The 27,141-nt window shown below is 38.5% G+C and overlaps 2 protein-coding genes across 2 annotated transcripts in view; both read left to right on the top strand.

Annotated features, from left to right (window-relative positions):
- Positions 1-4,287, top strand: part of LOC141494130 (liver carboxylesterase 1-like) — a 97,017-nt gene extending 92,730 nt beyond the window's left edge. Inside the window, exon 18 of the mRNA XM_074195287.1 lies at positions 4,108-4,287. Within this exon, the coding sequence (XP_074051388.1) occupies positions 4,108-4,287 (180 nt within the window). The remainder of the gene's footprint in view (positions 1-4,107) is intronic.
- A 5,634-nt stretch (positions 4,288-9,921) lies between these two features.
- LOC141494236 (liver carboxylesterase 1-like) overlaps positions 9,922-27,141 on the top strand; it is a 38,513-nt gene continuing 21,293 nt past the window's right edge. Inside the window, exons 1-3 of the mRNA XM_074195330.1 lie at positions 9,922-10,108; positions 10,206-10,393; positions 11,081-11,269. Of these exons, the coding sequence (XP_074051431.1) occupies positions 9,922-10,108; positions 10,206-10,393; positions 11,081-11,269 (564 nt within the window). The remainder of the gene's footprint in view (positions 10,109-10,205; positions 10,394-11,080; positions 11,270-27,141) is intronic.

The following is a 27,141-nucleotide window of genomic DNA, read 5'->3' on the forward strand; positions in this document are numbered from 1 at the left end:
TATACATGTGCAGGCATATAAAATATATTTTCATATTAGCCATATAACAAAAGAAATCACAAGGATCACTTTCCTAAAAAAAGACAAGAAAAAAAGTATGCTTCAATCTGCATTCACACTCCATTAATATTTTCTCTGGAGATGGATAACATTTTTTTCATCATAAGGCATTCAGAATTATCTTGGATCAATGTATTGCTGAAAATAACTTAGTTATTTACAGTTGCTCAACATTCAGTATTGCATGTAAAATGTCTTAGGCATGCTCCCTTCATTTTGCATCAGTTCATGTAAGTCTTTCCCGGTTTTTCTGATATCATGCTGTGGTCATTTTTTATAGCATGACAGAATTCCACCATGTACCACAACTTGTTTAGCCATTCCCCCTAGTTGATGGGTATTCACTCAATTTCTAACTCTTTTCCATCACAAAAAGGGTTGCTATAAATAATTTTTGTAAGATACGTCCTTTCTCTTTTGGGCATATAAACTCAGTAGTGGTACTGCTGAGTCAAAAGATTAACCAGTTAGTTCTTGATAAAGCCATGTGGCCTCTTTTTTGATTGTTCTGATATTTTTCCCCATTGCTGCTGAGTTCAGGGGCTATTTCCATGCTTTAATTTCATAGCATAAAATAACAGCATAACTTGTTTGTTGTTCCTGTTAAGTCCCCAACAGAATATTTTGTATATCAATTCATGTATGTTCATTTTCACTTTCTTTGTTCATAGTGTATCTCCTCTTTGCTTTCTGCTTTTTTGATACTTTGGATTGATTTTTCATTCCCCTTACTTTCTTTGTAGCACTCATTTATCTTTAAGGATTCTCTGTCTGCTGGATACTTTTGTACTGCCTACAGGTACATTCAGAAAATCTTTAATTTATCCTTCAGTCTTTGTTAATTATGATTCCATATATATCCTCTCTGTCCCCAGCTCACCTAGGTTCCCTTGAGGCAGACCTTGTTGGGAGATGTTCTTCTCCTTTGCTCTCTCTGGGTTTTGTGTATTTGAATTCTGTTAAGAAGCTTGATTCATCTTAGTTCTGAGGAAAAGCCAGGAGACGTTAGGACAATGCCTGGCTTCTCTCCACCATCTTGGCTGGAAGGCCTCTCATTTGACCATTTATCAATTGAGGAATGACTCATAATCTTACAGATTTTACAAAATTCTTGATGCATTTGAATTATGAAAATTTTATCTAAGAAACTCTATAAATTCTTTCTCCCAATTTTTGCTTTCTTGTTGATATTGGCTACATTTATTTTATTTATTCTAATTTCAGTTATTCCCATTTCACTGTTTGCTATCCCTTGTCTATTCATAGATTGTTTCACCATCAGTGTCTGATAATTAATATGATATGTTCTTCAAATTTCCATTTCCTTTTTTAATTCATTATTTAATTTTATTTTAAATTTATGAAATAAAATAAACATTTCTGTAACATAATATAATAACAAGATGATTGCACATAAAACTTCAAACTACTATGTACAACTTGCTATTTCTTTCAAATAAAATTTATCATGTTAATTTATTTTTTCTACCTTCCCTCCCTGCCTGAGAGATGATAACCATTAAACAAAAATTATATATATATATATATATATATATATATATATATATATATACATGTATGTATGTATGGTTGAATTGAATCGTATGAATATGGTTAAATTAAATTAAATATATGGCCATGCTGAAGGAAAGGTAAAAAATTCACTCAAAAATAGAATTCTTTAAAAAGTAGAAATGGTCAAATGGAAAAGGGGGGTACAAAACTCAATCAAGAAATAATTCTTTCAATTTTACAATTTAACAAGTGGAAGCTAATGAATTGATGAGTTATAAAAAAATAAAACAAAATGAACAGAATGAAAAGATAAACAAAATCATGAAATATCTCATTGAAAAACTACTGACTGGGGCGGCACAGTAGATAGAGCACCAGCCTAGGAGTTAGGAGTACCTGAGTTCAAATTTGACCTCAGAACTTAATAATTACCTAGCTGTGTGGCCTATAGGTAAGATCTAGAGCTTAGGAACCCAATGGATATATATATGGCACACTCATCACTGTGGTACTACCTTCAGATTTATGGCAATGATTCTCCAGTGGCCCTCAAAGAATAAATGAAAATGGTCAACTTTTCTTAGCAGAGTATATTTCTGTTTTTTACCTTTGAACTCTTAGAATTTCACCTATATATGGATGGGTCTGATGGGCCTCTTCTATGATGTATACTTGAGATCAGGGATTGTGGCATAGCATTATATGTACCTTAATTCATTGTTGTTCTGTCACCCTCTGAATAGTTAGTTTTATGAGACTGGGGCTTTTATTTGGTGTCAGCACAATTTAAGCAAACATGGATTGAACCACTGTCAGTTCATTTGGTGAAATTTTATTGAATATCTTCTATACTAAAGCTATAAGATTCTTTTTTATTAAAGATTTTATTTATTTTGAGTTTTACAATTTTCCCCCTATTCTTGCTTTCCTCCCATCACCCTCCACAGAAGGCATACTTTTAGTCTTTACACTGTTTCTATGATATACATTGGTCTTAGTTGAATGTGATGCGAGAGAAATCATATCCTTAAGGAAGAAAAATAAAGTATAAAAGACAGCAAAATTCATAAGATAATTTTTTTTTCAAATTAGAGGTAATTTTGTTCTTTGCTCAAACTCCACAATTCTTTCTCTGGATACAAATGGTATTCTCCATCACAGATAGCCCTCAACTGTGCCTGATTGTTGCACCAGTGGAATGACCAAGTTGATTAAGATTGATACATCCTCACCGCTATGTTGCTGTTAGGGTGTATAATGTTCTTCTGGTTCTTCTTATCTCACTCAGCATCAGTTCATGAAAATTCTTCCAGGCTTCCCTGAATTCCCATCCCTCCTGGTTTCCTTCTTTTACATTTTTTTTCAAGGCAATGGGGTTAAGTGGCTTGCCTAAGGCCACACAGCTAGGTAATTTAATGATTACTTAATCAGACACTTAATGGTCTCTGAGGTTGGATTTGAACTTAGGTAGTCCTGACTCCAGGGCTGGTGCTCTATCCATTGCTCCACCTAGCCACCCACCTCTTGGTTTCAAATAGAATAATAGTGTTCCATAACATACATTTACCACAGTTTGTTAAGCCATTCCCCAAATGAAGGACATTCAGTTAATTTCCAATTCTTTGCCACCACAAACAAGGCTCATATGAATATTTTTGTACAAGTGACATTTTTACCTTTTTTCATAATCTCTTCGGGTAGCAGTATTGCTGGATCAAAGGGTATGTACATTTTTGTTGTCCTTTGGGTATAATTCCAAATTGCTCTCCAAAAAGGTTGAACGAGTTCACAAGCTATAAGATTCTTAATTATTTAATTGAAACAAACATTTTTTAAATATCTTCTAGAGTATAGATTCTGGAAATTCAAAAATAGATATGACACAGATCTTTTTAAAAGAAGTTTGTCTTCAAAGAATATGGGGAGAATAGCAAGTACATCAAAAATTATGCTACATTTGTCAATGAAGTGCAAAGGAAAAGTTCTGGTAAAGTCCTTTAAGAAATCTAAAGTGATAAAGATGGAGAGAATATCAGAGAAGACACAATGAAGAATATGGCACCTGAGTTGGAATTTGAAGGAAGGAAAACATGATAATATATATATATATATATACACACATATATATGTAGAGTAGAGGAGATCATTCTAGGCATAGAACAAAGACATGAAAACATAAGAAATCAGAATGATAAATGGAAGAAAAGAATAAGACAAGGAAAGGCTGAACATATAGGTTGCGACCAGCTTGTCGATGCCTTTAAATGCCACATTCAGGAGTTTATGGGTTAAACAATATGGAGTCCTGAGAAATTTTTGATTATAGAAATAGCATAATATCAGTGAATCATTAGGCAGTTGAATGCAACATGAAATAGAGAGGTGATTGATTTAGAAACCAAAAATATTGGTATTTCCAATATTTCCACAGATAGATGACACAGTGGATAGTGATTGCTAGACTTGAGAATCAGGAATACCTGATTTTAAATCTAGGCTCCTAAATTTATTATTTATATGATCCTGGCCAAGGCACTACCTACTATGGCTGTAGTTATTAGGGGCGGCTCTGGACTGGGGCCCCCTGAGAGGAACGTTGAGACGTCCAGAGGTCAGAACCTGCCTTCGGGTACTGGGATGGCCTCGGTATGGGCTGGCTCCACCCTCAGGGGGAACTCAGGAGGAGCAAGACCACCTACTAGGAGGAGTTAGGTCTGGGGATAAAAGGGATAGTACAGAAAGGCTCGGGGGGATTCTTAGTAACATCAATAAAGAAGTGAACCTCTCCTCGGGTGCTCTGCCTGGTTTGTTCTCCCCTCCCCCACCCCGGGTGGGGAGCCAGAGATGTCTGAAGACCCTGGATTAGGGTAAGTAGAGGGTGGTGGCTGGAGCGTCAGACAGACCCCTCCTGCTACAATTGGCGCCCAACGTGGGGCCGTTAAAATTTGACCGCCTGTCCCCTTGAGCAGGCTCAAGAGGGACTGCCAGGCAGCCTCAGGTACTAGGGTACCTGGGATGATGGGACAGGGTAGAAGCTTACCCTTAATAGAGCCCGAGGAGAAAGGAGTTCTAACCTGCCAGCTTTACAAGCTGTGCAAGCGCAGTGGGATAAAGATACATCTTAAGACCTGCAGGCATTTTATAGATAAAATATGGGACATTAGCCCATGGCTCCAACACTCAGGCATAGACCCGGAAAGGTGGCGGGTAGTAGGACAACAGATGGCTTCTTATCAGGAGTCGTGTCCCGGGGTCTTAACGCCTGAGGATTTTACTATCTATGGAGCAGTAGGAGCGATCCTGTGTCCCCAACACCAAGCCCCTCCGTTACAAAGGGACAGTGAGAATCAGGTGGGATCCTCTTTGCTAGGCTCCTCCAATGATGAGAGTGGTGAAGGGGAAGTTCCTCCATTGTACCCATGGGATGATCTCCATGGGATGGCTAAGGGGTCCCCCAGGGAGAGTGCTAAGGGGGTAGAGGGGCCTGGGATACACACAGCAGAAAGGATAAAGAAAGTGCAGAAATGGTGTACAACGGAAGTAGAGGAGGTGCCTACATGGCACAGTAAAAAATCAAAAGAGGAGGTGCCTACGTGGCACAGTAAAAAATTAAAAGAGGACGTGCCTAAGTGGCGCGGTAAAAATTCTAAAGAAGAACTGAGGGCGGGGTATTTTTCTCCCTCATCTCAAGGAGAGGAGCTGAGGGCGGGGCATTTTTCTCCCTCATCTCAAGGACAGGAACTGAGGGCGAGATATTTTTCTCCCTCATCTCAAGGAGAGGAACTGAGGGCGGGACATTTTTCTCCCTTATCTGAAGGTCCGGAGAACACTGCTCTCCCTATGGCAATGAATTCTTTGTCCCTAGGAGGTTCATCCTCGTTTCAATACAGAAAAAGGGGGCAACAGAGAAAACAGGGAGTTCTGGCTGCTAGTATAGCACAAGCAGCTGCTGAAGGGGAAGACATAGATTGGGAGGACTAGGGGTTGTACCTGATTTTAATAGAAAATGCGGGAAGTTATGATGAAAAGAGGGATCATCGCCCAGTGCCTTTCAAATTAATAAAAGAACTAAAGGAGGCAGTATCTAAATATGGCCCTTCAGCCCCTTATATAAAAAAGTTGATTACAAATGCCTCAGCAGGCTTCCCATGGACCCCATTTGATTACAATGAGGTGATGGGAGCAGTTTTAGATCCATCTATGCATCTCACATTTCAGGCTGCAGTAAGGAGAGGTGCTTTGCAATATATAAAGCAGCATGACATTGCAAATGAAGAAGATACTATACATATGATCACTGGAACTGGGCCCTATGCAGCTTTGGACGCCCAGATAACCTATGATCGAGGGGTCTTGCAGGCAGTGGCTACTTGCCATAAGGAAGCTTTAGATAAGTTAGGTGCTATGAGTGGATGAGGCACTGCAAAATTAGTGGGACTGAAGCAAAGGGCCTCTCAAACTCCTATACAGTTCATTAATGAAGTACAGGAAACAGTAAGGAGAGTTATGGGCACTGGGCCAGGCACTGATGTCCTTACATATCAACTTGTGAAAGAAGGGCTTCAACCTGAGTATAGATCTATAATTGCAGCCCTTCCCCCCTCAGCTGGCCTGTATGATCTGATGGACAAACTTTTAGACACTCCCGTGCAAGAACCCACTCAGATGATGGCTGCCTCTATCATAGATGCCAACAAGGCACTGATAACGGCACTGCAACAGTTTGGAAAAGCAGGGAAATGCTTTAAATGTGGCAAACCAGGACATTTTAAGACTCAGTGCCGAAGTCAGGGAGATCAGGTACAGCAGCCAAAGTGCTATGGGTGTGGGAAAACAGGTCATATTGTCAAGTATTGTCGTGCCCAGATGAAAAAACAGGGAAACGGACGGCGGGGGGCTCCCAGCTGCAGGGGGCCCCCCAGGAACATATGCAGCAGCACAGAATTAGAGAAATCCATATACCAAGCAGTAACTGTATGGGCCGCAGAAAATAATGACCTGATTAAAATGGCCCCCTGGGAAACCTTAGCAGTTACTGTTGAGCCACAGCCACATCCCAGGTTAGTAGTGGGATTATCAGGTTATTCAGATCATATCACGCATTCTCAATTGTTAGATCCAGGAGAATCCATCATTTCTGTCACCAACCCTCATGCTTATGAGATATATTTAAATCCAGGTGACAGTGTAGGGAAAGCCATACCCCTGCCATGGCTACAGGCAGCTCAGCAGATAGATCAGCCTAGGATGCAAGTGAACTGGGTCCAGCCTATACAGCAGGCTCGCCCTATGATAACCCTCAGGGTAGAGGGCATTTTAATTGAGGGTATGATGGATACAGGAGCAGATTGCTCTGTCATAAATGACAGACAGTGGGATAGCTCCTGGCCCACTGTTGCAGCTATCCAACTAGTGATGGGGGTAGGGGGAAACCAATCAGCTCTTCAATCTGCTAGGCATCTTAAGTGGGAGTATGAAGAAGATACAGGGTTTTTCCGACCCTTAAAAATCCAAGGTCTCCCTTATGCCCTCTGGGGCCGAGATCTTCTCTCTCAGCTTTCTTTGTCTCTTGTCACCCCAGAACATATTCAGGGAAATTAGTGGGGGCCACTATAACATCGGTGAGCAGTCCACCTATTACCTGGACTACACAGAAACCAGTCTGGGTAGAGCAGTGGCCCCTTACCTCTGAAAAGCTCACCGCTTTACACCAAATAGTGGAAGAATTAAAGAGTACTAATAAAATTGAGCACACTACAAGCCCTTATAATTCTCCTGTATTTGTGATAAAGAAGAAATCAGGCAAATGGAGAATGTTAATTGATCTATGGGCCGTCAATGCTTGTATGGTTACTATGGGTACTCTACAACCCGGCTTACCCTCTCCAGCAGCAATACCTCAAGGTTGGCAAATAAGCATAATAGATATTAAAGATTGCTTTTATAGCATTCCTCTCCACCCACAGGATAAAGAGAGGTTCGCCTTCTCTGTACCATCTATAAATTTCCAGGAACCATACCAAAGATATCAGTTTCGGGTGCTCTCTCAAGGCATGGCCAATAGTCCTACTTTGTGCCAAATGTATATTCAAAGTATTTTGCACCCTATCAGGAAACAGTATTCAGGTAGCATGATAATTCATTATATGGATGATATTCTTCTGGCCAATGCGGATGCTGGACAGTTAAAAAGGTTGCAATCTCCAGTAATTGAAGTACTAGCTTCACATGGCCTTTTGGTAGCTCCAGAAAAAGTACAAGAAAATCCACCCTTTTCATATTTGGGTCACACTCTGCAGGGAGGAAGGATATCTCGTTTCCCTCCCCAAATTGACATGTCCAAAGTAAAAACTTTAAATGATTTCCAGAAATTGATAGGATCAATTCAGTGGCTTCGTGCAGTTGTACCTATACCAGATTCCCTTCTCACTCCATTGTATAACATTCTACCAGGCAGCTCTAATCTGATGTCCCCCAGAAGGTGGACAGCCGAAGCCAAAGGTGCCTTAAAGCAAATTATGGAAAAATACAAAGCCAAAATAGTACAGGTGGAAACATCACAGCCAATTTATTTCCTCATTCTAAATGATTTTACCCCTTTTGGATGCCTCTTCCAAGTACATGGAATTTTAGAATGGCTGTATTCAAAAAAGACTAAAGCGGTACTCCCTGATAAATGGGAAGAATATGGACAGTTCTACCTTACAGCTATAAGGCGTTGTTTGCAGCTGTTTGGCAAACATCCCATCATTACTAACCCTTATTCAGAGTTGACCTTGCAACAATTAGCCTCAACATCACCCACTTGGGCTGTCATAATAACCACTTGCCAATTTAAAAGGGTCACTTTTTCCCCAGAGATTCGAGTTTTCCTCCCTCTGTCCTTAAAAAGGCCAGATCCTATCATTGCACATCAACCCGTGAATGGACCTAATGTCTTTACCGATGCCACTAAGCATTCTAAAGCCTCGGTTTACATTCCTAGATACAAAATATTAAAAGTGTTCAATACTCCATATACCTCAGCCCAGAAAAATGAACTTTATGCTATTCATCAAGCTCTTTTATTATGTCCTGCTGAGCCTATAAATTTAATAACTGATAGTTTATATTGTGCACAGGCTCTCTTGAAATTGCCTGAAGCTATGATTCAAGGGAGATCTACAATAGCTACATTGCTTTTTGCGGTCCAACAGTCATTATTGGAACGCGTATACCCCATTTATGTTATGCATATACGATCTCATCAATCAGTCTCAGGTCCAATCTATTATGGGAATTCAATTGTTGATAAAGCATTGATTGGTTCACTTTTTATACCAGCTCAGCTAGCCCACCAAAAATATCATCTTTCTGCCCGATCATTAAGGAATCTTTATGGGCTCACCAAAGAACAGGCCCGACAAATAGTCAAGCGGTGTTCCACTTGTGCCCCTTTCCGCCCACCTCCCAAAGAATTAGCAGTGAATCCCCGTGGGGATCGCCCTAATGCACTATGGCAGATGGACATTACACACATGGGCTCAATACTAATTCATGTTTCTGTTGACACTTTTTCTAATTTTATCATGGCCTCTATACAACCCAAAGAGACCACACGTGCCACTATTGACCATCAATATATACAATTTTCGGTTTTTGGAGTCCCTGGAGCCTTAAAGACAGACAATGGTCCTGCCTATACTTCCTCCTCATTTAAGACCTTTTGTGCAGAGTTCAACATACATCATATCACTGGCCTTCCTTACAATCCTACAGGCCAAGCTATAGTGGAACGAGCAAATCGCACACTAAAGACTACTCTGCTTAAACAAAAAGGGGGAGATAGGCGTAAGATAACTAGAGGTGAATTAGCATTAGCTCTATATACCATAAATTTTTGCATTTCCGTGATGATGGCACAAATTCTGCTATGAGATATTTAGTAGGATTGGATCGTTGTGTCAACACCCAGAGCCCAGGCAAGACAAGCTTGCCCCAGGTTCCCTGTACCTGCCTAACAGGAACCACAGTCTTTTGGAGAGATCCAATAGGCGAGTGGCGGGGGCCTGGAATAGTACAGTGCAGAGGTCAGGGATTTCTTTCCATACTACCAGATGGAGAAGACGAGGAGATCTGGGTGCCAATCCGGAGGGTGCGAGAAGTCTCTACCGAGACCAGTGTCATCGAGACGGTGGGGACATCGAGGCTGGAAGCGCCCTCGGACACAGAGGAACTAAAGGAGACATGACATCCTGGCGATCATCCTCCTGTTGCAGCTTCTTCCGGGACTAACATGGACTATGCATCCCTGGGGCAAAGGCGGGAAATGGTACAATCTAACTTGACCCACTTGGAGAACTGCTGATGAACAGGGAATGCCTACCTGTCAAAGCAGAAGACTTTGCATTGTCCCCTGCTGATTCTCTGATGAACAAAATGTATCGTGTATTGTATGGGGAAAAGTTGTTATGCCCCAGGAGGAATGGGATCGGGGATGTTTTTGGGCCTGGTGAATTTGGCCAAGAAGAGTCATTCTTAAATTGGTTTGCAGGTACCCTTAAATATAGATGGTTGTATTCCCTAATACCTGCAGTAGGAGTTCTTATTGTAATGTGCCTTCTCCTTCCGTGCCTTTTGAAACTATTAAGAGACATTATCCTACGATCCCTTGAGGCAGTTAAGGCAGACCTTTTGGCTCCTCGCCATTGGCTGGCAAAGACCCCTGTTTAAACAAAAAGGGGGAGTTATTAGGGGCGGCTCTGGACTGGGGCCCCCTGAGAGGAACATTGAGACGCCCAGAGGTCAGAACCTGCCTTCGGGTACTGGGATGGCCTCGGTATGGGCTGGCTCCACCCTCAGGGGGAACTCAGGAGGAGCAAGACCACCTACTAGGAGGAGTTAGGTCTGGGGATAAAAGGGATAGTACAGAAAGGCTCGGGGGGGATTCTTAGTAACATCAATAAAGAAGTGAACCTCTCCTCGGGTGCTCTGCCTGGTTTGTTCTCCTCTCCCCCACCCCGGGTGGGGAGCCAGAGATGTCTGAAGACCCTGGATTAGGGTAAGTAGAGGGCGGTGGCTGGAGGGTCAGACAGACCCCTCCTGCAACAGTAGTGACCTAGAATAAGGCCCTTTCCATTTGCTGCTGTTTCTCGATCTGGGCCTAATCAAGGAATAGGTAGGACCAAAAAAGAAGATGATGCCAAAGGCATGAAGATGTTTTTCAGGTCTGTCCAAGGGAATCTAGTCATGAATATTGATAAAGTTCCTAGTGTCAAATGAGATATGGAGCTAGAAATACTATCCTTGCCTTCAGGGAAATTGTATCTAATAAGAAAACAAGTCCTACAATTAAGATCCCCAAATAATCAGTGTAGCAAATGAATCCCTGAGTTCCCTGGAAGTGGGAAGTTCAGCCTCATTCCCTATTTACTAAATAACCTGCTATTTCTCCCCTCTCCCCCACCCACCCCAACCTCTTTGGTTTGAGGATATTTGCTTGACCTCCCTTCTCTCTCCTTTCCAGATACCATCCTCTTACATCTGTCTTCTCTCTCACAGTACTGGTGATGAAGATACTAGGGGAAACTGGGGTTACTTAGACCAAGTGGCTGTACTCCACTGGATCCAGAAGAACATTGCTAGCTTTAGAGGAGATCCTGGCTTAGTGACCATATTTGGTGAGTCAGCAGGAGGCGGGTGTGTTTCTGTCCTGGTGAGTTTTCAGGATGCTGTTCCTTGATTCAGGAGGGTTCCATCAATGGCTGCTGGTATAGAGCAGTAGCCCCGGGTATGGGCAACTGTGGTTAATATCAAAATTTTCCTTGGTTCTTCCAATAGTCTCCAAGAATCTATTTATGTTTCTAGGCATTGAATTTCTTTGTTAGGGAGCAAACCTAGAACCAGAGAGAAAGTTATCTAAGACTTATAGGGAGAACTGACCATGTCCTGAGATCCTTTTTTTAAAAAATAATTCAAATGATTTTTTTATACATTACTAAAATATTCTTGTTTAAGAGTAAACATAATGCCCCTACAAATATAGACTTGCATGAGTGATAAAGCAAAGAGAAAATAATAATAATAATAATTATAATAATGATAAAATGATAATAGGTACAGCCAGGTGATGCAGTGGATAGAGCACCAGCCCTGGAGCCAGGAGTACCCAGGTCCAAATGCGACCTCAGACACCCAACAATCACCAAGCTGTATGGACCCAGGCAAGCCACCCAGCCCCATTTGCCCTGCAACCCCCCCAAAATAATAATTATAATAATAATAAATGCGCTTCATTCTGTGTTCCAACAGCTCCAGCTCTGTTGCAAGTGGATCACATTCTTTTTTTTGTTGCACTAAAACATTCTTTATTACTTATAGCAATAAAACAAGAAGAATTTTATATATAATCACATAGACTTGGTAATGGAAAATAGTTTTTCTCCAGAACTGGACAGAAGAATAGGTTTATACTCTTTTAAGAAAGAACTACAATATGAAGCAAATGAAAGTACTTGACAAGATAGATGAAGGCATACAAAGTTTAAAGACTAAACAAGACTATACAGAGTTGACTGGAACATTCTGGGAACAAGTAATATTTGAGCAGGTCAATAAATTATTGCAATTTGAACAGGTGTTTTTCTGTTGCTCTGTCTGTGGCAGCAAAGTTTCCCATGGAGGAAGCAATTTCCTATGGTTTTTCAGAATTGAAATATCTGATCTATCCATATGCCTTTGCTATAAAGTGCTATTCCCTAGAATTACAACCAAATAAGACAGGCCTATTAACCTGATCTCATAGTAATATCTCCTTGGCTTTCATGACACTTCTCTCTCCTCTGTCTGACCACTTCTCAGAATCCGACTGATTCATTATCCTCTCCTTTCTAAGTCTGACTGCTATTAGTTGTTAACAGGAGTACTTATGAAAGGCATGCTAAAGCCATGGCAGGGATTCTATATCTGAATATTGAATTCAGGTTGAATTGAGAAAAAATGTTGAAGTGGCCCTATAAAAGCGGATTTTTCTGAATACCACATTATTTTCTCTTGTTTGGGTGACAATCCCTCAAATTATTTGACCAGAGTCTGTATTATTATATACTTTAATTAGTATAGAGACATATCACATGAACTTATCCTTCTGGAAGTAACCTTTACCCAAGATTAAAACTGTGTTTTGCCAGCCAAGATAGTTAAGCTGATTTTAGAATTCATTGAGAGGTAGAGCATCCAGGTTTTTTTTTAATTTATTTTTTATTAAAGATATTATTTGAGTTTTACAATTTCCCCCCCAATCTTACCCCCCCAACCCCTCATGGAAAGCAATCTGTCAGTCTTTATTTTGTTTCCATGTTTTACCTTGATGCAAATTGGGTGTTATGAGAGAGAAATCATATCCTTAAAGAAGAGACAAGAATTCGAAGTGGTAACAAGATCAGACACTAAGATATCTGTTTTTTTCTAAATTAAAGGGAATAGTCCTTGAAGTTTTTTCAAACTCCACATCTCCTTATCTGGATACAGATGGCAATCTCATTTGCAGACAGCCCAAAATTGTTCCAGATTGTTGCACTGATGGAATGACTGAGTCCTTCAAGGTTGATCATCACTCCCATGTTGCTGTTAGGGTGTACAGTGTTTTTCTGGTTCTGCTCATCTCACTCAGAATCAGTTCATGCAAATCCCTCCAGGCTTCCCTGAAATCCCATCCCTCCTGGTTTCTAATAGAACAATAGTGTTACATGACATACATATACCACAGTTTGCTAAGCCATTCCCCAATTGAAGGACATTTACATGGTTTCCAATTCTTTGCCACCACAAACAGGGCTGCTATAAATATTTTTGTACAAGTGATGTTTTTACCCTTTTTTCATCATCTCTTCAGGATATAGACTCAGTAGTGGTGTTGCTGAGTCAAAGGGTATGCACATTTTTGTTTCCCTTTGGGCGTAGTTCCAGATAGCTCTGCAGAAATGTTGGATGAGTTCACAGCTCCACCAACAGTGTAATAGTGTCCTAGATTTCCCACAACCTTTACAACAATGATCATTATCCTTTCTGGTCATATTGGCAAGTCTGAGAGGTGTGAGGTGGTACCTTAGAGAAGTTTTAATTTGCATTTCTCTAATAATTAATGATTTGGAGCATTTTTTCATATGGCTATGAATTACTTTGATCTCCTCATCTGTAAATTGCCTTTGCATATCCTTCGACCATTTGTCAATTGGTGAATGCCTTTTTGTTTTAAAAATATGACTCAGTTCTCTGTATATTTTAGAAATGAGTCCTTTGTCAGAATCATTAGTTGTAAAGATTGTTTCCCAATATACTACATTTCTTTTGATCTTGGTTACAGTGGTTTTATCTGTGCAAAAGCTTTTTAAGTTAATGTAATCAAAACAATCTAATTGGTTTTTGGTGATGTTCTCCAACTCTTCCTTAGTCATAAACTGCTCCCCTTTCCATAGATTTAACGGGTAAACCAGTCCTCGATCTTCTAATTTGCCTATAGTATTGTTTTTTTTATGTCAAAGTCCTGTAACCATTTGGATCTTATCTTGGTAAAGGGTGTGAGGTCGTTGGTCTAATCTAAATTTCTTCCATACTAACTTCCAATTATCCCAGCAGTTTTTATCAGAGAGGGTTTTTATCCCAATGGATGGATTCTTTAGGTTCATCAAACAGCAGATTACTATAATCATTTCCTGCTAATGCACCTAGTCTATTCGACTGGTCCACCACGCTATTTCTTAGCCAATACCAAACAGTTTTGATGACTGATGCTTTATAATATAATTTTAGATCAGCCACCTTTTTTGCACTTTATTTCATTAAGCTCCTGGCAATTCTTGACTTTTTATTTCTCCATATCAATTTACTTACAATTTTTTCTAACTCATTACAGTAATATTTTGGAATTTTGATTGGTAGGGCACTAAACAGATAGTTTAGTTGTGGTAGAATTGTCATTTTTATTATATTAGCTCTACCTATCCATGAGCAGTTGATATTTGCCCAGTTATTTAAATCTGATTTAATTTGTGTGAGAAGTGTTTTATAATTGTTTTCAAAAAGATTTTGAGTCTGTCTTAGCAAAGAGACTCCCAATTATTTTATATTGTCTGAGGTTACTTTGAATGGGATTTGTCTTTCTAGCTCTTCCTGCTGTATCTTGGTAGACATATATAGAAAAGTTGAGGATTTAGGAGGGTTTATTTTATAACCTGCAACTTTGTTAAAATTGCTAATTGTTTCCAGTAGTTTTTTGGATGATTTCTTGGGATTCTCTAGGTAGACCATCATGTCATCTGCAAAGAGTGAGAGTTTTGTCTCTTCCTTCCCAATTCTAATTCCTTCAATTTCTTTTTCTTCTCTAATTGCTGAAACTAACATTTCTAATACAATACTGAATAGTAGTGGTGATAATGGCCACCCTTGTTTCACCACTGATCTCATTAGGAATGCCTCTAGACTCTCCCCATTGAATATAATGCTTGTTGATGGTTTCAGATAGATACTGCTTATTATTCTAAGGAACAGCCCACTTATTCCTACACTCTCTAGTGTTTTTAGTAGGAATGGATGCTGTATTTTGTCAAAATCTTTTTCAGCATCTATTGATATGATCATATAATTTCTGATAGGATTGTTGTTGATATAATTGAGTATACTAACAGTTTTCCTAATATTGAACCAACCTTGCATTCCTGGAATAAATCCTACTTGATCATAATGTATTATCCTAGTGATAACTTGTTGTAATCATTTTGCTAAGATTTTGTTTAAGATTTTTGCATGTATATTCATCAGGGAAATAGGTCTATAATTTTCTTTCTCTGTTTTTACTCTCTCTGGTTTAGGTAAAAGCACCATATTGGTTTCATAGAAAGAGTTAAGCAGAATTCCAGCTTTCCCTATTTCCCAAAGAGTTTATATAGAATTGGAACCAATTGTTCCTTAAATGTTTGGTAGAATTCGCTTGTGAATCCATCAGGCACTGGAGATTTTTTTCTCAGGGAGTTCAGTGATGGCTTGTTGAATTTATTTTTCTGAGATACAGTTGTTTAGGTACTTAGTCTCTTCTTCATTTAACCTGGGCAACTTATATTTTTGTAAATATTCCTCCATTTTACTTAGATTATCAAATTTATTGGCATAGAGTTGGGCAAAATAATTTCAAATAATTACTTTAATTTCCTCCTCATTGGTGGTGAGTTCACCTTTTTCATTTTTGATACTAGCAATTTGGTTTTCTTCTTTCTTTTTTTAATCAAATTGACCAGCGGTTTCTCAATTTTATTGGTTTTTTCATAAAACCAACTTTTGGTTTTATTTATTAATTCAATAGTTTTTTTTGCTTTCAATTTTATTAATTTTTCCTTTAATTTTTTAGTATTTTTAATTTGGTATTCAATTGGGGATTTATGATTTGTTCTTTCTCTAATTTTCGTAGTTGCACGTTTAGTCATCTTTCTCCAATTTATTCATGTAAGCATATAAAGGTATAATATATCCCCTGATAGTCACTTTGAATGAATCCCATAGGTTTTGGTATGTTGTTTCATTATTATCATTATGTAGGATAAAATGGTTAATTCTTTCTATAATTTGTTTTTTGGTCCACTAATCTTTAAAAATGAGGTTATTCAGTTTCCAGTTTTTTCTGGCTCTATATCTCTTTGGCCCAATATTGGATATGACTTTTATTGCATTGTGATATGAGAAAGATGTATTCACTATTTCTACCTTTCTTCAGTTGATCATTAGGTTTTTATGTTCTAATACATGGTGAATTTTCGTTTAAGTTCCATGTACTGCAGAGAAAAAGGTATATTCCTTTCTATCCCCATTCAGTTTCCTCCACAAGTCTACCAAATCTAATTTTTCTAACAATCTATTTACCTCCTTAAGTTCTTTCTTGTTTATTTTATAATTCTATTTATCTAGATCTGATAGTGGGATGCTGAGGTCTCCCACTAGTAGAGTTTTGTTGTCTATGTCTTCCTGTAGTTCTTTCAGCTTCTCCTCTAAGAATTTGGATGCTGTCCCACTAGGTGCATATATTTTCAGTATTGAAATAACTTTATTGTCTATGTTACCTTTTAGGAGGATAAAGTTTCCTTCCTTATCTCTTTCAATGCTATCTATTTTTTCTGCTGCTTTGTCTGAGATAAGGATAGTTACCCCTGCTTTTTTTACTTCAGCTGAAGCAAAGTATATTTTGGTCCAACCTTTTACCTTTACTCTATATGTATCTCTCTGTTTCAAATGAGTTTCTTGTAAGCAGCATATTGTAGGATTCTGGTTTTTAATCCACTCTGCTATTTGCTTACATTTTAAGGGAGAGTTCATCCCATTCACATTGAAAGTTATGATTACTAATTCTTTATTGCCCTCTATGTTATCTTCCCCCATTTGTATTTCCCCCTTTGCCCCCATTTATCCATATTCCCCAGTATTTTGTTTCTGAATACCACCCCTTTCAGTGTGTTTGCCCTCCTATATCACCCCTCCCTTTTTTCCCCCTTTCCCTTTTTCCCTTTTCCCTTGCCTTCCCTTCCTTTTGTAAGTTCCCCCTTTTCCCCCCACTCCCCTTCCCTTTCCCCACCCCCTTCCCTTTTCCCCTTTAAATTCTTGAAAGGTTAGATGTTTTATAAGTTAACTGAGTATGTGTAGGTTAACTTTAAGTCAAGTCCTTCTTCCCCGCTATTACCATAGGTTTTTTGTACCTCTTAGTGTAATGAGATTTACCCCATTCAATCCCCTCCCTCCTCCCATCTCTTTCCTGTCCCCTTTTTTAAGGAGGTGGTGTTTTTTTAGATCATTCCATCTTAGTCATAGAAAATTCTGAGTTTCTGTCACTTCTAGTTAACTATATTCTATCAAAGAGAGTCAAAATTCCTGAGAGTTATTAATCCAAGTGGGGTTAAAGCCCATTACAGCTCTTTAGATAGCAGTCTCATGGATAGGTCATGAATATCCATCATTTCTGGCTAGGTATATTCTCCCTGTTAGAGTTACAATTCTCCAGATTTATGAGAATCTTTTTCTCCCCATGCTGGGATATAGCCAGTTTCAACTTACTGGATAAAAGTTTATTTTTTCCTTTTGCCACCCCCCCCAATTTTTTAACCTTTTCATGTGTCTCTTGAACCTCCTGTTTGATGTCCAAATTTTCTATTTAGCTCTGGTATTTTCATCAGGAATTTTTGGAACTCTTCCATTTTGTTAAATGTCCATCTTTTTCCCCTGGAAGAGAAGGCTCAGCTTTACGGGATAGTGGATTCTTGGCTGCATTCCAGGCTCCCTTGCTCTTCAAATATCTTGTTCCAGGCCCTTGGATCCCTTAATGTTGATCCATCCAGGTCCTGTGTGATCCTTACTGTGCCTCCTTGATATTTAAATTGTTTCTTTTTGGCTGCTTGCAGGATTTTCTCCTTTATCTGATAGTTCTGGAATTTGACCACAACATTCCTTGGTGTTTTCATTTTAGGATCTTTTTCTGGAGGGGATCGGGATCAATGTATTCTTTCAGTAACTACTTTGCCCTCCTGTTCCATGATATCAGGGCAATTTTCCATCACTAGATCCTGTAATATGAAGTCCAGGCTTTTGTTCTCTTCAATGTTTTAAGGAAGTCGTATAATTCTCAGGTTGCTTCTCCTCGATCTATTGTCGAGGTCAGTCATTTCCTTGATGAGGTATTTTACATTTTCTTCTATTTTTTCTAGTTTTTGATTTTGTTTAACTGGCTCTTGCTGTCTCATGGAGTCATTAGTTTCTGCAGACTCCATTCTTTTTTTAGAGAGGAGTTTTCTTCATTAATCTTTTGCAATTCTTTTTCCAGTTGGTCAATTCTACTTTTGAAAGAACTTTCCATTTGATCAATTGAGGTTTTGAAAGAATTATTTTCTTTTAGTATTTGCCCAATTGATGATCTGAGAGATTTATTCTCATTTTGTATTTGTCCAATTGAGGATCTGAGAGATTTATTCTCCTTTTGTATTTGTCCAATTGTACTTCCTAAGGATTTGTTTTCTTGTTGCAAGGTATTAATTGTCTCTCCCAAATTTTCCAGTTAATTTTTAAGCTCTTTCCTTATTTCTTCAAGGAAGTCTTTCTGTGCTGAAGACCAGATCATATTCTCCTCAGAGGTTCTCGGTCTTTCTTAGTTAGTGTCTTTCCCTTCCAAGAATTTTTTTATAGATCCATCTTTCTGTTGACCCTTCTTCATTTTGCTAAGACCTTGAGTTGGGGAGGGGCTGGTTCACTGGGGCTTGGGATCACAAGAGGCTTTACTCACAGAATGCAATTTCTCTGGCTGGCCAGTAGGAGGTGTTGGTTGCTTTCTCTGGAGTGTCTGTGACCTTGATTGAGGCCTTCCCCCTTTGCATGAAGGGAGGAGTTGGAGCTATTGAATTCTTTTACCTTCAGTCAGTGGTGCTCTTTACCCTGGCCTGAGGTCATTCATCAGCTGGGCTGGTTCTTCTGCTCACACACCTGGGCCTGAGGCAGAAGTAGTCTGCATTTGTTTGTTCTGGGAAGATGTCTCAGGTGTAATGGAGGCATGGACTCTGAGTTCCTCAGACCAGAGGAGCCCATGGATGGTGTCTGCAGCTTTCCTGCACTGGAAAATTCTCCCCCCAGGCCTGTAGGCAAGCTCCAGAGGTACAGCACTAACACCAGTGCCTCTGCTCCCTAGTTGACTCAAGCCCTTGCTGTCTAGCCCAACCACTAATCCAACAGGTGCGGCCCTTGGGCCCTCAGACTCCTGGCTAAAATTCAGCTGCTAATCTGGTTGATCTGGGCCTGATCCTCCCTCTGAGCCTAGACTCACCAGCCCGAATTCATCCAGTGCTTCTGAGGGAGACAAATCCTGTAGTAGATGTTCTTTCTCCTGGCTTTTCTTTCTGGGTTTTGTGGGTCGGATTTATTTTAAGAGGTTTGTTTCATATGATAGATGGGGGAAAGATCAGGAGACTTTAGAACTGTGCCTGTTTTCTCTCTGCCATCTTGGTCAGAAGTCAGATCACATTCTTTATGATAAGTCCATCATAAAAGCTATTTCCATATTTTGCTACCTTTGTCATTGCTGATCGTAACTCCCTCCATTTGTACTTCCCTACTACCATATACTATAGTTTCTCTCTCCTTTTACTCTGTCTCTCTTGTTAAATGTGCTGTAGGGTAGCTGAGTGGCACAGCAGACAGATCCCTGGCCCTGGGGCCAAGAGGACTTGTGCCCACATACCACCCCCTTGGGCCCAGCATCTACCCGGCCCTATGGTCCCAGACAGGCCATACAATCCCAGCCCCTTGCAAGAAGTAAAAGAGAAAATGTGTTATATCTGACCACTCTCCCCCGCCATGGTCCATCCTCTCCTCCATCACTCAGATCTCCTCCCATCCCCCCATCCCCCTTCTCTCCATCTTACTCTAGATATCTATATCCCATGCTGTTTTCTCTCCTAGCCTCCTCTGATGAGAGCAAAGATTCCCTCTTTCCCACTTGCCTTCCCCCTTCCATATCATTGCAATAGCTCATAATAAAAAAAATCTTATTATATGAAATATCTTAGCCTATTCCACCTCTCCTTTCTCTTACTCCCATTACATTTCCCTTTTAGCCATCGACTCCATTTTACACTATATAATATCTTCAAATTCAGCTCTCTCCTGTGCTTCATCTATAAAAGTTCCTTCTACCGGCTCTATTACATTAGAAGGTTCATATGAGTATTATCAGTATCATTTTTCTATGCTGGAATAAATGTAGTTCATCATCATTAAGTCCCTCATATTTTCCCTTTCTCCTCCAATCTCTATTCTTCACCTGAGTCCTGTATTTGAAGATCAAACTTTCTGGTCAGCTCTGGACATTCCAGAAGGAACATTTGAAATTCCACTGGTTCATAGAAAGTCATATTTTTCCCTGGAAGAGGACATTCAGTTTTGCTGGGTAGTTGATTCTCAGTTGCATTCTGAACTCTTTTGCCTTCTGGAATATTATATTCCAATACCTAAAAACCCCTAATGTAGTTGCTACTAAGTCCTGTGTGATCCTGACTGTTGCTCCATCATATTTGAATTGTGTCCTTCTGGCTGCTTGCAACATTTCCTCATTGACTTGTGAGTACTGGAACTTGGCTATAATATTCCTGGGAATTGGTTTTTTTTTTGGATCTCTTTCTGGGGGAAATTGGTGGATTCTCTCAATTTCTATTTTGCCCTCTGCTTCTAGGATATCAGGGCAGTTTTCCTGTAGTAATACTTTGAAAATAATGTCAAGGCCCTTTTGCTGATCATGACTTTCACGTATCCCAATAATTTTTAAATTATCTTTCCTGAATCTGTTTTCTATATCAGTTGTTTTTTCAATGAAATGTCTCACATTTTCTTCTAATTTTTCATTCTTTTGGTTTTGAAGTATTGTGTCTTGTTTTCTCATAAATTCAGCAGCTCCCCTCAGTTCCATTCCTTGTCTGAAGTATTTGTTGTCCTCAGAGAGCTTTCTTATCTCTTTTTCCATCTGGCCAATTCTCATTTTTAAAGCATTCTTCTCCTCAATAACTTTTTGAACTGTTTTATCCATTTGACCTATGCTGGTTTTTAACATTTTTTTTATCTTCTTCAGCAGATTTTTGCATCTCTTTGACCAAGCTGGTGACTTCTTTTCATGTTTTTCCTGCATCTCTCTCATTTCTTTTCCCAATTTTTCTTCTATATCCCTCTCTTGATTTTCAAAGTCTTTTTTGAGCTCTGTCATAGCTTGAGCCCAATTTCTGTTTTTTCTATTGGAGTCTTTAGATGCAGGAGCTTGGACTTCCTCATCTTCTGATTGAATATTTTTGATCCTTCTTGGGATCATAGACAAAGTATTTCTCAATGGTGTTCATCTTTTTCCTCTTCTTACTCATTTCTCCAGCATGTGCCTAGTTTGGGGTGCTTCCTGAGAATTTGAGTATTATTGGGACACCCCTTCCACACACACTCACACACACACACACACACACACACACACACACACACACACACACACAAGGATCTCCATGTGTGAGGCTATGTCATCCCTCCTGGTTTGTGAATGACCACAAGTGCACCCCTCTGCCATGGAATCGAGGGGGGGGGGCCTGCAGTTCCATGGGGGTCCTAGACTGTGATCAGGATCTGAGTGTGGTCAGATCCCCAGAGTCCTGTTCCAGGAACAGAGCACAGCCCTCTGCAGTCTCTCTCCACTCCCCTGCCTAGGCTCAGCACTCAAGCCTGGGGGCTCCTGTTTACCGGGCTCTGCATGCTTCTGGTTCCTGGATTTCGGCTGCCAAGACCATGTTGCTTGCTGAGTGCCCTGAGGGCTGGGCTTCAGGTGATCGTTCTGGCAGCCCCCCCCCTTCCCTCAAGTTGTATCCATTGCTCCCCAGGGTGTAGGTCAGGAAACTGTTTGGAAATGTCAGATAGAGAGCCCCTAAGAGAGGATCCTCTCCTGTTGCCATCTTGGCTCCACCCCCCCCCCCCCCCCCCCATGACCTGAGATTCTTTTTTTTTTTTTAAGATTTTGCAAGGCAAATGGGGTTAAGTGGCTTGCCCAAGGCCACACAGCTAGGTAATTATCAAGTGTCTGAGACCGGATTTGAACCCAGGTACTCCTGACTCCAGGGCCAGTGGTTTATCCACTGTACTACCTAGATGCCCCCAGCATGAGATTCTTGACTGAAAAACAGTTAATAGTAAAAGTATGTATCAAGGTGGTATATATATATATATATATATATATATATATATATATATATATATATATTTATATATTTAAAAAATACTATTTCTCTTATAATAATATTTTTAAAAATAGTGCTTCAAAAGAACTTTCCCTATAGCAATCTCATGAGATAGGTTATACCACTGTTAGTCTTACAGATGAGGAAGTAGAGGTTCATTGATGGAATGTGTTCTGCCTAAGTTCATGAAGTTAGATTATGATAGTTGGCAATCAAACTCAGGTCCTGACCTCAAATCCAGAGCATTCCTCCTAATTCCTGTTGTATACTCAATGTGGCTAAGAGCAAAATAAAATGAGAAATAGCCCCATGTCTCTCCATGGTGGTCCAAATGGTTTGGAGGAAAGTAGAATGAGAATAGTTTTCATTAAGTTTTTTTGAGAGCATTAGGAGGCATAGAATAAAATATGATGGTGTTATAGCTTTTTATGGGCTTTCCAAACAACTCATTTTCCAAGAGAAAGGAAACTATTTTAAATTCTCTCAACTGCTTCTTCCCTACTTTCCTCTGATAGAGGGATGAACTTGGAAAACTTGAGTGGAAGACAAAAAGTGTGATTTTTTGCAATTAACTCCTCTAACTTACCTCTCTCCTTTCCTCCTCTATTCATTTACTTCTTTTTCTTCATTCCTTTAACATTCTAAAGTATTTATTTGTTATAAAATATTGCATTAGTTTCTGTGGAAAACACAATTTTGAGAAAGAAATATTCCCTATTCTGACATAATAGAGGTAAAAGACAGAAACAGACATTCATCATACACAATGACATGATAAAAACAATAAATACTGGTTAGGCTGTGGGGAGCAAGTGCAATCTTAAAGAGATCAAAGAAAATAGAAAGGGTCCAAGTACAGAAACATATTTTAGCAGCTCTTTTTTATACAGCTGGGAATTAGGAATTGAGGGGATAACATCAATTGGGGAATGGCTGAACAAGTTGTGGTTATTGAACATATGTGGTATATGGTATATAAGATATGGTAATACAGAATACTATTGTACTATGAATAACAAAGGGTATGGTGTCAAAAAATAACTGGGAAGACTTATATATGAACTGATGTAAAGTGAAGTGAACAGAACCAGAAGAATACTGTGCACAGTAACAGCAATATTGTCATGATAATCAACTGTGAAAGACTTAGCTACTATGATGAATACAATGATGCCTGTCAATTTCAAAGGACTCATGATGAAAAATGCTAACCACCTCCCTAAAAGAGAACTGATGATCTCCACGTGTAGTGTGAAACATATTATTTTTTCATTTTATTTTCTTGCTCACATTATTATCAGTTTTGTGAAATGCCTGATATGGAGACACGTTTTTCATGACTTTACATGTATAACTGGTATTATATTGTTTGCCTTCTCAATGAATAGGAGAAGGGTTTAAAGGAACAAGAGAATTTGTAACTTAAAAATCACAAGATAAATGTTGAGAAAATAAAAAAGGAAAGGTTAAACAAATTTAGACAAAATTAGCATAAAAGAAGTCTATGAAGCAATTAAGGCTACCACATATGAGGAACATGAAGAAATCTAGAAAGACCTTTATATACTTATACAAAGTATACACACTTGAGCATAGTGATTATAGAGGCTGTGGATCCTATGTGGCAAATGTATACCATCTCCAGTTGGTTTGACTTTTTCACCTTAAAATTCACTCTTTGTGGAAGGTTGGGGCAGGGGTGGCGTGGAATCCCAGGGAGAACCCAAGTATGACTGTCACATTGCTATAAATCGCTCTCAGAATCCCAGCAGTACCTCCATTATTGGGGACAAATATCAATTAAAATATTGATTATAACTTGTGAGTGTCCCCTAGTGGATTATTCCATTTATACAAATCAGTGAAAATAACAACACTTACTATTAAATATTAAACAATTTCTAACTAAAAATCAAATGCCGTAATATTCAAACATGAGAGCTCATTCATAAATCTGAGTCATTTTCATCAATATCAACATTATTTGTAGGGAGAATGAGAATATGCTGACAGAAACCTAATAATGTGTAAAAGGTAACCCATTCAAAATTCTAGATGGCAAGCTTGGCTGTCTGTGATTTCCTCAGGAAAAGGTTAGTATCACCCATCAACCACTCCTCTGCTATGCTTCTCTGGTCTGTTGGACAAAGCTTTTTCTCTGTTATTCTCAGGCTTGGTATTCTGAAGCAGAAAGTTTGGTAGTCTTTTTTATTTTTTGCAAGGCAATGGGGTTAAGTGATTTGCCCAAGGTCATCATAGCTAGGTAATTATTAAGAGTCCGAGGTCGAATTTGAACTCAGGTCCTCTTGAGTCCAGAGGTAGTTCTCTATCAACTGTACCACCTATTTGTCCTGCTAAGAGTAGGACAGCAGTCTTAAGTTTGAAATCTTCCAAACTGCTAATCTTATTCCTTGATCAGCAATATATCTATCTTTCATGGATGGGATTCTCTGGAAAGAGAAAAATAGTGCCATTTAATCCTGCAAACTGCAAAACTATTCAGATCTTGTTTTGGCCTTTGATGAGTTTTTCTGTTTCAAGACATAGAGAGGACAGGAAAGGTCAGTGTAGGTAAGACTGAGGAATTTTCCTCTCTGAACTATAGATGGCTATAAAGAGCCATATTTTCCCCTAAGCAGCTCTTTACATAACATAGAATATTACTTTTTGTCACCCAGCACCCAAAATGAAAACTTTTCTCCAAGCTTTTACATGAGGAAAAGTGAACATAAAGTGAATAAATGTACAAAGAATATTGTTTGGGACTTAGAAAGCCTAAGAAAAGTGTTATGAACCATTAGATTTTGGAATTAATTAAAATATTATATTAAATTAAAAAGGTTTTATACAAATAAAATCAATGTAGCCAAGAATAGATAGCAGAAAACTCGGAAAAAATTTCATAGATTGTCTCTCAACTAGGGGTTTCATTTCTCAAATTTATTAAATTTATTCCTTGCAAGTTATAACTCAACTGACAGTCAAAGGTTATATAAATAATTTTTGAGGAAAAAATCCAAACTATGTATAGTCAAATGAAAGAATGCTCTAAATCATCATTGATTAGAGAAATGTAAATTAAATCAACTTTGAGATGGCATCTTACAATCTTACACTCATGAGATTGGGAAAATGATAGATGCCCTTCAATTGAAAAATGTCTAAATAAATTGTGATACATGATTGTATGACCTATACTGTGCTATAAGAAATTATAACGTAGTTGGTTTAAAAAACATAGAAAGACCTACATGTAATAATGAAAAATGAAATGAGTAATAGCAAGAGAATGTGGTACAAAGTAACAGAACTATTTGTCCTAAAACAAATTTGAATAGCTAATTTATCTTTAGTATCATGGATACTTAAACCAAAGGACCCATGAAGGAAGATGTTATAGATCTCTAGAGAAAGAACTGACAAATAGAAGTATCCATGATATTATTTTCATATATATGTAGATCTCTATGTATATGTGTATATATATATATATATATATATATATGTGTGTGTGTGTGTGTGTGTGTGTAAATATATGCACATTCTATATAATTATATTTAATCATAGCCTCCTATGGAGAGGCATGGAGGGATGGAGGAAAAAAATAAAAAGTGTTCAGCAAAGAACAAAAGGAAACTTGGCAGAAATCACAGGATAAACAAGGTAGGATTGAAAGCAATGTGTAATATTTATTACATTGTTTTTCAAAAAAAAGTAAACAGTCTGAAACAGAAATTCATGGTTTTACATTGAATCCTGTACTGTGTACATGGAAATGTTCTTTTTTTCTCTTTTATATATTTTAGTTAATAAATAAAAATTTTAAAAAATCAATTAGCATGTTAATAATTAAGCAAGTTTAGCCTTTTGTATTTATCAACAATGTTTTGAATAACACTTTTAATATAAATAAAATGCATTAGTTATACAGAACAGTATTTTTTGAGATCTGAAAGTGAAGGGTGTTACTTAATATGAGTAAAAAGTTAGAGTTTTTGTCAATTGGAAAATTAGAAAAATTTAAAGAAGAAAATTACTTTTCTTTTCTTTCTTTTTTTTCCTTTTAACTCCTCATTTGTCTATTTATTGTCTTCTCCTTTCCTTATTCTTGTATTTTTCCTCTCCCTTTATGGCTTGGATATTAGAATAGTTATAGGGAGAGGCTATTTAAACCTTTTATAGTGGGGCACGATTAAAGCAAAACCTCCTACTTCCTTCTCACCAGCAGGTGCCCCACTGAGAATTATCTGAGTAATATAGCAAAAGGTATGGCTTCTGAAGAAATGGTCTGTCTTTGTTGATCTCAGCAGTTCTGATCCTCAACTGACATAGCAAATTAGTAAGATATTTCTTGACTTACTACAATTTTTAATCCCTTTTAAACCTTTTTTTGGTAACAATACTGCCAATTGGCAGCAGATGAATACAGAACCATGTTTATAGGCAAACCATAATTTCAGAGCCTACTGGAAATTCCCTTGTACTAAAAGGCATCCACTGGCTTCTGATACTCTAATAGAATTTCATTGTATTTAAGCTTTGTTTACACTTCAAACCTAAATCACTCTAGGAAGATCAGACTATTAAATTTTAGTTATCCATACTTCTGTGGGCATCTTTCCCTAAGAAGTGGGGTATTTTAGGGTAAGAACAGGAAAAAGAAGGGAGAGTAGTGAATGAGGATAGGAGAGGGATATTGCTGGAAGAAAATTACAACTGTTTTTTTCAAGGATAAAAAAAACTGTCACATGTGCCTGGCTCATATCACTCACACATATGATACTTGGTTAATTTTTCTGATGTTCT

This window comes from Macrotis lagotis, chromosome 1 (genome assembly GCF_037893015.1).
Source record: "Macrotis lagotis isolate mMagLag1 chromosome 1, bilby.v1.9.chrom.fasta, whole genome shotgun sequence".
In the NCBI taxonomy this organism is placed as follows: domain Eukaryota; kingdom Metazoa; phylum Chordata; class Mammalia; order Peramelemorphia; family Peramelidae; genus Macrotis; species Macrotis lagotis.